This window comes from Colossoma macropomum, unplaced genomic scaffold (assembly GCF_904425465.1).
Source record: "Colossoma macropomum unplaced genomic scaffold, Colossoma_macropomum, whole genome shotgun sequence".
NCBI classification, from domain to species: Eukaryota; Metazoa; Chordata; class Actinopteri; order Characiformes; family Serrasalmidae; genus Colossoma; species Colossoma macropomum.
In genome coordinates, this window is record NW_023495456.1 from 469,487 (window position 1) to 482,847 (window position 13,361).

General features: G+C 40.1%; 1 protein-coding gene across 1 annotated transcript; it reads left to right on the forward strand.

Moving 5' to 3' along the window:
• The first annotated feature begins 4,559 nt into the window (after positions 1-4,559).
• On the forward strand, positions 4,560-13,311 carry LOC118802106 (replication protein A 32 kDa subunit-like). Its single transcript, XM_036562578.1, has 9 exons — positions 4,560-4,572; positions 6,085-6,146; positions 6,248-6,349; positions 8,413-8,526; positions 8,616-8,690; positions 9,429-9,548; positions 9,694-9,780; positions 12,747-12,841; positions 13,230-13,311. The coding sequence occupies exons 1-9, from the start codon at positions 4,560-4,562 to the stop codon at positions 13,309-13,311; spliced, it is 750 nt and encodes a 249-aa protein (XP_036418471.1).
• The last annotated feature ends 50 nt before the right edge of the window (positions 13,312-13,361 follow it).

The window sequence follows — 13,361 nt, forward strand, 5'->3', positions numbered from 1 at the left end:
GGTGGGATCGAGAGCGGAGGAACCGCTGTGGTTTCCAGGTGGAGAACATCTACAAGGTCTTGTTTGGTGGCACTGAATAAAGACAGAGAGACTTCATGCTGGTAAAACTTTAATCCCGAGGTAAAGACAGATCAGTAGGGTTGACTGACTGATGTATAGGTGCAAAACTGCTCTCTTCACTGTGCCCTTTTCATAGAATCACACCTGACCCACCTCGCCTCATGCTGCCTCCACATCCACATGCGTATCCATAAACTGGTGGACTTTGTGACTTCTTTGTTTTCGTTTTCTTTTGTTTTTTTTTTTACTAACTGTTTTCTTTCCTTGTACAGTATTTTGCTGAGATTAACTGATATTTACAGAGGAGAGAAGCTGTAAATGAATGTGTAATTTATTGTTGGGATTGGCTTTATAAATAAAAATCAGACTCAAGTCACTTTTCTGAGTTAGGAATGTTTTCTTTATAACATTTCACATAATTTAGGTCACTTCAGGATCCAGGATGACAGTTTAGCGGAACAGAGTGTGGGAAAATACTGATGTGCATTTGTTTGCCTAATCTCTGTTGGCTTTAAAGGGGAGTTCCACCGATTATTTAAAATTTGTAGGCAAAGTCATTCAGAGTGGTTTAGTGTGAAATGAGTCAGAATGGTTCACAGTGGTGGTGATAGGAACCAGACGTCCACCTCTAAAAGCTCCCTCACGGAAAGTTATTACAGGAAATGGTTATGAATTCACTGCCTGATGACTGAGACACTGTTTTACGATAGTTTTGTGATAGTTTTGGCGTCCCTTGGTTCCTATCACCACCACTGTAAAGAGTCTCTACAATCAACCAATTCACACCAAACCACTCTGAATCGCTCTGTCCTTAAGTTTGTTGAATCGTGGAAATTTTGAAAAATTGGTGGAACGCCTCTTTAACAGCTGTTGTAACCATGTTTTAAGGGGGTGAATCTCAAGATCAAAACAGGGACCACCAGATGGTTCTTATATATATTTTTTTTTTATCAGTAGAACCTGAACTCAAAGGGGAATTACATCAATTTTCAAAATTTCTCCAGAATTCAATGAATTCAATGTAACACAGTGGAAAATCTGAAATAACATTTTTTTTCTTTGGGGACTATTTTGCCTCATAACATCCTGCGTGTATCCCTCCACCATAAACATCTTTTTTAAAAACACGTTTTAGACAAAAACTATCATAAAACAGTGTCTCAGTCATCAGGCAGTGAATTCATAACCATTTACTGTAGTAACTTTCTGTGAGGGAGCTTTTAGAGGTGGACGTCTGGTTCCTATCACCACCACTGTGAACAGTTCTGACTCTAGAACAGAGCATTTCACACCAAACCACTCAGAACGACTCTGTTTACATCTTAACCACTTAATTATGCAGAAATTTCAAAATAATTGGTGGAGTTCCCCTTTAAGAGTGATCTTAATGGTTTGGTTCAGGTGTATTCAGCTCTGTTAGTGTGCACCTCTAGTGGCACATTTCCGAATTGCAGCCTCACTTTCAGCTGCTTCAGTAGTTCATTCCTAGCAGTTCAGAATACACAACTCCCCTCTGAGAAAAGATGGACTGAATTTTTAGTATATTAGTAATTTAATTTGTCATTTATGTATTAATATTGGTCCTTTGAGTACCCAAATATAGCTGTGTACACAGCAGGAGCACAACCAAATGAACAAGCCAATAAAGAAAGACCCCATCAGCAACCCCTCATTGTTTATGAACTTTTTTTAAAACAATTCTTCATTAACTTGCTGCATACAGCAGTCAACAAAAAGACCACAAAGGCTGTACAAACCAGTACAGAGAGAAATGACCACACCAACATCAATGTCTGTCTGTTTACTGTTGATTAATTGTCCAATGCTGTAGTTTTTCATGTTGAACTGATTCCTGTCCAGCTACATCCAGATTATCTGCGGACCTCCTTTGAATATATACCATAGCACTGATTGATTGATTCATTTTTTTAATTCATTAATTTATTTATTTATTTATTTTTCAGCTGCCCTGGGAATGAGCAGTTCTGTTCAGAAATGTTCATTCTCTTGTGTTTGAATGGCGAGCATCAGAGGCGTAGCAAAGGGGTGGTCAGAGGTGGTCAGAATGAAGTCTAATAGAGTGGGCAGTGAGTGGACACTCCAGTAGCACTGCTGTGTGTTTCATCATTATGTCGTTGCTTTGTGTTCTTTTTGTAACAAATTAGCACTTAAACTGCATTTGTACTGAATTTGTATGAGTTTGTTAGCTAATATGTTTGGTTTTTACCCAAAAGCCCCTGGTATGTGTTACGACCCCTTGTTTTGTCTAGGGCGCTGTGGGGTCAGTAACATGTGGCATTAAAATACTGAACTGGTGATGATGGGCTAAAAGTTGGAGGAACAGGCCAGCAGAGCTTTTGAAGCCTTTTTATTAAAACAAACCACAATAAAATGGTGTGCTATGATATCTAGTACCACACTGGAAGAGTCAAACTGTGGACGGCACTAATGATGAATGATGAAACTTAGCTAAGCTAAAAGAAAGGAAACAGAAGCCAACTACTCTACACTTCCCTGACCAGTAACTGAAAGTACACATGGCAGTGCCCTCTGACCTCGGGAACTAGACAGAGTGGACTTCTGTTTGAAGCCCCAGGTGGTACAAACACACACACATCATCTAAACAGCTTATCCTTCTGGGTTGCAGGAGCCTAGCCCAGCTATCATTGGGCGGAAGGCAGGATACACCCTGGACAGGTCGCCAGTCCCTCGCAGGGCAAACAGACAGACATACACATTCACACACTCACACCTCGGGGCAGTTTAGCACATCCAGCCGGCTTGACTGCGTGTCTTTGGACTGTGGGAGGAAACCCACACAGACACGGGGACAACATGCAAACTCCACACAGAAAGGACCCTGGTAACCTGGCCGGGGAAACCAACCCAGGCCCTTCTTGCTGTGAGGCAACAGCGCTACCCACTGCCCCACTGTGCCGCCCTGTGGTACAAACAATAGCTTGTAAAACAAAGTTAAAAGTTTGCAGATTAAATACTAAACAAAACGTGTTTCGCCCACAAAAAAACTCATACACTAAGTTAAAAGAAGCTCTGGTAAAATACCTAAAACAAAGAGATTAAACACACCAACTAAAACACAGCAGTCATGATCAGTCCTCTCTACGACTTGTTTATATATACATTCCAAAAATGATGGACAGATTTTGGTAAGTAAAGAGAAAAGAAAAGAGTGCATCACTTTTTATGCCATTTTAATACAGTAAAGGCATTTTTTTAGCTGTGTGCCACCAATAAAATCACTGGCCACTCCATTCTGACTACACTATAAATAAAGAAATAAAGGTTCTGTTCAGGTACATCTTTCATTAATCAAGGTACAAACAGTGTAAATGTTCCCTCAAAGCTCCAACAGTGGTTTTAAGGTCTGATTGAGAACCTTAAATAAGTTTTTCCAGGTGAAAAGTTCGTATTTGTACCTTTTCATAACCGAATGTTTTAAAACAGAACAGTAAAATAAAAGCCTGGAGACGAGACGGGGTGTGTGGAGTCAGTACAGCTTAGAACATATCATTTCAGTGGATTATGGTTCAGTTATGTTCCCTGACTGAAGGTACTGAGATGAACCCTTGAGGGTTCCACCCCAGTGACCTGACCTATTTCAAGATGTAGCTATGCTACCTTATGAGCAGCACTGCTGAACGGACCCCACTGCATATTCACCCACCTGTTTGCTCAGGAAATTAACCAATCACAGCAAGATAAGCTAATTATTAACTGCAGCATCATCAGACTGTCATGGCAGATCGGTACCTTTTCAAAAGGTTCTATGTTTCAAGAAGGTTCTATATAAAACCATATACAGCACATGCTCCATCAATCTGAAGAACGCTTTTATGATGCAAAGAACCACTTAATCATGAAAAGGGTTCTTTGAGTGTTTATGGTTTTATATAGAACTATTTTCTTTATTGAAGAACCCTTAAAGAACCGTCATTTTTAAGAGTGTATTCAAAAAATGGTGTCCCATGTTTTCATTTCGCTGCTGTGCCTTATTATTTGAACTGTGCAGTGCAGTGCAGTGCTGCTGCAGTGACTTAGGTATTTGAGAAGTTTATAAAAATGAAGTCAGTTTAATGCATTTATTTTTACCTTTGAGGAATTTTGCAGCATTGTTATAGAAAACTGCAGGAAATATTCCCAAAAATTCAATTCAAGACTTTTTATCATCTGTTGTTTTAAAAGTGAAATTCTCTTATTAGTAGTGTTTTTAAAAGCTGCACTGAGCACCATTCTAAATGTCTAAAGTGCGCCCCCTGTCGGCAGGCCAGCAGACCAGCCTCAATCTGCAGTAAAACAGAACAGCTGTGTGAGGCAGGAGGCTGGAGAGCTGACCAATGAGAAGGTCAGGTGTTCAGGTGATCCTCATTACTCCTCCAGATCAGCATTAACCCACAGCAGAGGCAGTGCAGTTGTCCACTCTGCTGGTTCACCATTAAAGCAGACGCAGTGAGCTGGACTGAGGTGCTCAGAGCTGCTGATGGGGAGTCACGGTTCGTTTGCTTACATGTTCTTTCTAACAGTGACACTGGAAGTCATGTGTTTTTGTTGGTTTTGCTTTTTCATAAAGGTTTGTAGGGTTTTGCTCCACATGAATGTGATGGTCTTCTGTAGAATTTAACAAAGCAGGTTTTTTCCTTTTTATATATTGATTAAAAAATGAATTCGCCAAAGAAGCAGGCTGTCCAGTAGGAGATGTGGTCAGTGAAAAGTCTGTTCTCACTTTGGACTTAAAGTTGAATTCTGCTAATATTTATACCGGTCAGACAAAACATCTTGCATCTACACTCATTGTCCATTTTATCAGCTCCACTGACCATATAGTTGCACTTTGTAGTTCTACAGTTACAGACTGTAGTCCATCTGTTTCTCTGCATACTTTGTTAGCCTGTTCTTTAATGGTCAGGACCCCCACAGAGCAGGTTTTATTTAGGTGGTGGGTCATTCTCAGTACTGCAGTGGCACTGACTGACCAGTTTTTAAACAGTGTGTCCACTCACTGTCCACTCTATTAGACACTCCTACCTTGTCAGTCCACCTTGTAGATGTAAAGTCAGAGACGATAGCTCATCTGCTGCTGCACAGTTTGTGTTGGTCATCCTCTAGTTATTCATCAGTGGTCACAGGACGCTGCCCACAGGACGCTGTTGGCTGGATATTTTTGGTTCACAGTCCAGCAGCGACACTGAGGTGTTTAAAAACTCCAGCAGCACTGCTGTGTCTGATCCACTCCTGTGGGGGTTCTGACCAGTGAAGAACAGGGTAACAACGTATGCAGAGAAACGGTATTTTGTCAGTGTATCTCAAATCAGTCAATCGGGACCACCAGAGGGTCCTTGTTGTGACCAGTAAACCAGTACACCCTAAACTTAAAGGGGAATTCCACCAACTTTCAAAATTCCTCCAGAATTCAGTCAGCAAGATGTGAACAGAGTGATTCAGAGTGGTTTGGTGTGAAATGGTTCAGATGTCGTTACAGTGGTGGTGATAGGAACCAGGGGTCGCCATGACAACACAAATATAGACATTTTATTTACTATCCAGAACCACCAGTGAACCTACACGAGTCTTCTGAGTTTATATGGAATGTTGATGATGGGAAATAGGTTACTTTTCCTTGTTGTAGTAACTTTCTGTGAGGGAGCTTTTAGAGGTGGACGTCTGGTTCCTATCACCACCACTGTTTCTCTAGAACAGAGTGTTTCACACCAAACCACTCTGAATGACTTCATTTACATCTCAATCATTTAATCATGCAGAATTTTTCAGTTGGTGGAATTCCCCTTTAAACTGTTGAGAGCTGCTTTGTGAAAAGCTCTCTGGTGCATTTCTTGTACAGGGATTATGAGGAACACTCTCTGAATCTTCCACTGTTAGACAGACTTGACTTATCTGAAAAACCAAAGTCCTGCTTTGTGAAACCCCCACATGGTCATCATCTCCAAATGATGAGAGGGTCGTTCAGTTTATTAGTGCAGAATCAAAGCTGCTCTGATCTCGTTCAGGTTATCGGTACCGCCTTTCTCCTGGTGAGTCCTCGCGTTCACCCAGTGAAGGAACGTCAAAGGTAATAAAGTCTGAACTTGTTTTAGTGGTTTAGCGTACATGTTTGTTGTAAACAGCGACTGTGAGGTTTAATCGCTGATTGTTTGCCTCTAATGTTTCCAGAGATCACGAATATTATGCGTTCTGCCCTGCACAGTGTCTCAGCTCCTGTCTGCCACCGAGCAGCAGGGTTCCTTCTTTATACAGGGGACTGAGATCAACCAGGTGAGCTAAAGGAATATTAGTCATAGGTCTTTGTTTGCATTTAAAAATGTCATACATTATGCTGAAATACATTCCAAACACAAATATATTTCAGAATATTTTGCCATATTAACCAAATATACTTTAAAATGTATGGGGAAATATTACACACAAATGTTCCATACAAAAATAAATGTATGTAAATGTTTATCAAATACATTTGAAAATGTATGCAAATATCCAGAATCCTGTCTGATGCTCTTCACTGTCTGATACCTTTAGAAATGAGTTTGTGTTCCAGTATCTTCATTTTAAATCTGATCTAATGATCCTTTAACAGGACAGAAGCGAGTGTTGTGGGTATTGATACTCTGTGAAAATGCAGTTATGATCTGATATCTTGTTTATGTGAAATGCATTGTGTGTGAGAGTCTGACAGCAGACGTACATGGTTAATGTAAAGTACAGTGCAGATCACAGAAGTCAGTACTCAGTATTTCAGTTTTATGTACTTTTATTAAAATTACATACAATTGAGAAACACTAACAAATACAGATAAATGCATTGTATATATTTGATAAATATTTGATATACATTTGGTGTGCGTGAGATGTGGGGCGTTTCTTTTGTCCATTAATCATGAAATTTCCATGATTAATGAGGACAAGCCCCCACCCCACCCCCCCCCCTTTAGTTCAAAAACGTTGGTTTTGATCTGACAGCAGCGATTAGATTATGTATTTCTCTCTAATGAGAACGCTCTTTCTCTTATTTACTGCTAACTTATTCTCCAAGTACAATCTGAAGCATCCAACAAATGACATACACTGCCCTAAAAGGGGAAGGCCACCAATTTTTGAGAATTCCTGCCTAATTCAGTGGTTGAGATGTAAAGTCACCCAGAGTGCTTTGGTGTGAAATGGCTCATTGAGAAACTCTGATTTCTTTAGTGGTGGAAACTGAGTTGATGCTTTATGATGCATATTATTTGCTATCTGATGACCAAGAAACCTAATATATGAGGTTTTTGAATGTAATGTTGATGGTAAATCTCAATGTTTTCTTTGGAGAATATTTGCCTCACAACATCCTGCATGTACCCCTTTACAATGAATGTGTTTTAAAAAGAAAGTTTGAGGATAAAATCTTCTCAAAACTATCTTAAAACAGTGTCTCAGTCATCAGGCAGTGAATTCATAACCATTTCATGTAGTAACTTTCTGTGAGGGAGCTTTTAGAGGTGGACGTCTGGTTCCTATCACCACCACTGTGAACTGACTCTAGAATGATGCATTTCACATCAAACCACTCTGAATGACTTTGCTGTTTAATTGTGCAGAAATATTTACAAATTGGTGGATTTTTTTTTTCCCCTTTTATTGTCTGGTCCATGATAAAGTACATAAAACAGCACTGCTTGGCAACAGAGATACTGCAGTTTGGCAGAACAGAACTTGATCATGGATATAATGCTTGTGCTCTATCAGTACTGCTAATACTTTTTATACTAATAAACTAAATCAATACTAATGTGACGCTGAATACTGGTTTACTGCTAGTATAGATCATGGATCTTCCAGCGTTAGTATAAGCCAGGGCTGCCCAGTCCTGGTCCTGGAGATCTACCACCCTGGAGAGTTCAGATCCAACACACCCATACCAATTAGATGCTCATGAAGACCTTCATTATCTGGATCAGGTGCATTAGATTAGGGTTGGAGCTAAACTCTGCAGGGTGGTAGATCTCCAGGACCAGGATTGGGCACCTGTGGTATAACTCGGCTGTTGGAAGAAAAACTCGTATCTCCTTTTTTGTCGTTTTTCAGTTTGACATAATTTGAAAAAGACTGTTCCTTACATGCAACCTGTCCAGGGTGTATCCTGCCTTCCGCCCAATGACGGCTGGGATAGGCTCCAGCACCCCACTGTGACCCAGAGGGATAAGTGGTTTAGAGTGTGTTACTTAAATTAAAAGTAAATTTTTTTTGTCCTTCTCCTGTAAATTTACCATTTTGGAGAGGTGAAGTTTTGCTCCGATAACAGCGATACAACTTCTAGTTTGCTTATAAATGTCTCCACGCAGGTGACCGTGGTGGGTATCGTCAGGAGAACTAAGCCGGCGGTGGCGTACGTTGTGTACTCCCTGGATGACATGACTGGACCTCCTCTAGACGTTAAACAGTGGATGGATCTCGAGGTGCGAATGGCAAAATAGTATTTATGTCAGTAGAATTGATCTGAACAGCCCAACAGTTGAACAGCTGCCTTTCTTTTTGTTCGTCCTAGGATGCCAATATGAATGACTGTGTGATTCCTCCTGGCACATACATCAAAGTGGTGGGCAGCCTTCGCTCCTTTCAGGTGTCCGTCTGATGCACTTTGTCTTTCTGACGATATTCAGTGAGCAGATCGCTTAAGACATACCATTATAGTGAGAGTTAGGGGTGTATATATTTGACCAACAGCTTGATTCGAGCTGGATTCTTCTTTAGATATGAATTAAAGTGGGCGTCACCAACAAGGATTAAGCTTAAACTTATAAGGATTAAATCAGGGTTTATCTGATGATTGTTTCACCAAACTTTACACCTATTTTAAAAATAATCAGGATTATGTTTAAACCATCACTTTAATCCTGGATTAATTTTACAGTAAATCTAGATTTAAATTTAATCCGGTTGCACTGTTACTTTAAACTCTCATAAGCCTCTTTCAGGGATTAAATTATATTTAAACTTCCAGTTTCAGTGGTTTAAGTTTACAAAATGTGTTTAAAATAGAGAACAGCAAATTCCTGAGGAACCATGAACACTCAAAGAACCCTTTGCATGATAAAAGGGTTCTTTGCATCATGAAAGGGTTCTTCTATTGTTACAAGCCTTACATTATAACAAATAGAAGCACATCTGCAGCACATTTTCCATCAATCTGAGGAACCCTGCCTTCCACCACAAAAAGTAGAAGCACTAATGTATGCATTAATTCAATGATGCATTAATTCAAATTAACAAGCTTATTATTTTTATATAGGATAAATTTCTATAGAATGCAGTCTCTCCTCACAGGTTCAGCACAGTTATAGTTTTTATCGTGTATCAGAATCACAGATCCATGGTGGCTTTCAGCACCTGCCGTGTGGAGGACTATAACGAGATCACCTCGCACATGATGGAGGTAGTTCAGGCTCATCTGCTGAACGACAGCAGCTCGTGCAGTATGGTGAGTGTGAACTCTGGTGTTGAATGCTGCCCAGCTGTAGCTTCACTTCACCTCTAAAGCCTAATATCACTTACATTTACATGCACATGCATCTTTGAGAAGACGCTAATACTACTAGTCTAACTGATGGTGTTTCTTCTTCTAGATGAAGAAAAAGGCCATGACCTCAATAATGAGCCTGTCCCGTTCAAACGAATCAACTTCCTATGGCTTTACTGCCAATCAGAGCCAGGTGGGTCAGCATCCTCACAAAGAGCCCCCCGATATGAACACGAGCAGTGATCGTTCAGCCATTACTGTCCAAAACGGAGAAGAAACCCATATAGGAAAATGTATTGTTTTTATATTCATTTGAAATACATTTCAAATACACTGCAATCCATATTATAATACATTCCAAACACTAAAATAAGAAAATGGTCAAAAACGCTAAAGAGAAGAACATGAAAGAACATTGCAGCCCTAACATTAAACAGAACTAGTAAACAGTAATATCATAATTTACTTGTTATAGTGTGTAATATGTATATTTTGTAATAAGGGCTCAGCAGGCCGCATTAGCTGACTGGGGAGGGGAGGGTTATCATGGTTCTGTCTTCTGAAACCTTGATGCGAGGCTGTGGACATTTGTATTGCAGTTTCAGTCTTTGTTTCAGAACCCTAATAGACATTGGTGTGAGTGCAGTGTATTAATTCAACAGTACAACCAGTCTTGGCTACTAAGAACAGTGCTGTGAAAGTGTTTGACCCTTCCCAATTTCTCTTATTTTTGCATATTGGTCACACTTGAATATTTCAGATCAAACTGCTTTTAATGTTGAACAAAGATAATGTTGGACAAAAAAATGCTGTTTTTAAGGAAGGAAACATGCTGTTCAGCCCTAGCTGGCCCTTTGTGAAAAAGTAACAAACAACCAAATCAACCAGTTAACCAAATTCAGTTGACTATTGTGTTCAGTTTCACAAGCTACACCCAGGCATGATCACTGCCAGACCTGTTGAATCTAAACATATAAATAGAACCTGTCTGACAGTGTGGAGCAGCTAGAAGGTCTCAAAGCAGCATGTTCTAAATAGATTCAAATACAGATGTGAAACAGTCACTGAGATCTACCAGTCTGGAAAGGGTTATAAAGCCATTGCTGAGGCTCTGGGGCTCCAGAGAACCACAGCGAGAGCCATTATCTACAAATAGAGGAAACTTGGAACCGTGGTGAACCTTCCCAGGATTGGCTGAACTACCAAAAAAGAAGTTTCACCAAGAGCGCATTGACGACTCATCCAGGAAGTCACAAAAGAGCCCAGACAAACATTGAAAGAATTGCAGGCCTCATTTGCCTCAGTTAAGGTCAGTGTGCATGACTCCACAGTAAGAAAGACACTGGACAAAAATGGCATCCATGGGAGAGTCGCAAAGAACAAACCACTGCTGACCAAAAAGAACACAAAGGCTTGACTCTTGTTGATGACCCCGACCTTTGGGATAATGTTCTATGGACTGAGGAGTGAAAGGTGGAACATTTTGGACAGCAAGCGTCTGGCGTAAAGCTAACTGCATTAAACCATAATTCACCTCCAGTGAAACATGGTGGTGGTAGTGTGATGGTCTGGGGCTGCTTTGCTTCTGCAGGACCTGGACGACTTGCCATAACTGAGGGAACCATGAACTCTGCTCTCTTTACGTTTTCACATGGGTGATTATTGGTTTCAAATAAATCTTTATCTTCAATAAACGGAATGATCATTTAAACACTGCATTTTGTGTTCACTTGTTTATCTTATATTAAAATTACTTGGATGATCTAAAACATTTAAATGTGACAAACTGGCAAAAATAGAAGAAATCGGGGGAGGGGCAAATACTTTTTCACAGCACCATAAGCTGGTCAACCACTTTGGCCACTTCAGATTTGTATTGTAATACATTGTGTGCAATGAGCAAGAAAACATTGTTTATTGCAGTTATTTGACATTAATTATCGATATAAGTTTTGCTGCATGTATTGTTCTCTGCACACACGACTCACATTTACATGCTTCATTGAAGATCTTTGGGGGGTCTTTTCAGGTGTAGTAACTTGTTGCAATCATGGGATTAAGGATAGGCTTGTTGCCCACTGAAGAATGTTGACTAGCTCACTAGCGCCCCCTGCTTTGAGCTGCTGTTGGACTGATTTAGAAATTTCACACTTTGTTCCCACTATAATACGTCTACATTCCCCCACATTTAGCCCATTGTTGTCCCAAGATTCTCAGTAACGGTGGTGAGGCCAGGGCAGTGCTTATAATTTGGCAAGTCATACACACTATAAATCTGCACAGGTTTTATGTAACCCCTTACCAGGCGTTCCAAAAGAAACTTTCCACTGATAATCTTTGCTCTAAATGCTCTTCAGACGCTCTCAGAACACCTATTTGTTTCTTCTCTGTGAAAACGACAGCTTCACTGCTCTCTTCTCTTCCAATAGTGACCCTGCCCTTATATACAGCTTTAACACTTAACTTTAAACTCCATCAAAAGAAAGCAGAAATGGCTTCTCTGTCAGCAGTGAAGAAACTTTGTGCAGAACCGAGTAGCACTTATGATCTACATTCTGGCTCTGTTTATGGATGTCATGGTTCTGGAGCGGCCACTGCCAGACTGAATTGAGTACAGGCTGATGCTGTGGTCGTTTGGTCCGTGGGAATTGACTCCTAAAGTTTGGGACAGGACCCTGTTTAATTTAATTTATTTTTAAATAACTGTGTCTTTGCACGTCTGTTCATTTGTTCGGTTGGTGTAGTGTAGTGGGTTACACCTCTGCCTTCTACGCTGGGGTTCAATCCCTGCCTGGGCAAACACCCTACACTATACCAATAAGAGTCCTTGGGCAAGACTCATAACACTAGCTTTGCCTACCTGTGTAAAATGATCAAAGTGTCTGCCAAATTTGTTGAATGTTTACGTACTGAACAGGTTTATCAAATATTTTCACCAAAAAAAATAACTGATTGTAATTCTCAAAAACAAATAAAAAAAAAAAATAATTTGGCAAGGCATTTGATTGATCATAATAAGCCTGTTCATGGAATATTTCTTTCAGTGGCAAATCTCCATTCAAAGTGCTGCCTAGTGCAGGTCTAGGCTTAATCCCTGCCTCAGAAAACTGACCCATAGTGTTCCATACATTACCGTCTAATGCTGTATGTGTCCTGTAGGTTTTTAACCTGATTAAAAGCTGTCCTCTGGCCGAGGGCATCAGCGTGCAGAGCCTGAAGACCTCGCTCAAATATCTGACCCCCTATGACATCAGGTAGAGCTTTCCATTTTTATTAATAAACCTCATTAAAGCCTTGGAGCACTTCAGTTTTGCCATTTATATTAATGAGACGTCTCGCAGAAGTGATTCATTACGATATATTAGAGCCGCTGTTCACCTCAAGTTGTGAAAAATTTCATTGGTGTAAAAGATCTTATTGGAATGTCTCAGATCTTTTATTATTAGATTATTGTTTGAAGTGATAGATCTTTCCTCCGGACTTTCTTTCATGTTGTGGAGGATTAACTAGTCTCACATTCAGATGGAGGACTTGGCCATCAGTAATGATAACAGATACAGGAAGCAAAGATGCATCGCTGTGCTTAGTACACCTTTTGAAATTTCTCAATGTTTTGTTTGGTTTGGTTTATTTTCATTCCAGGACCTGCTTGAAGTTCCTTATAAACGAAGGCCACATTTTCTCAACGGTTGATGACGACCACTTCAAGTCTACTTGCGTCTAAAAGACAGATGTGAGCAGCATCTGTTTCAAACAATTCACATTGTTGATTTG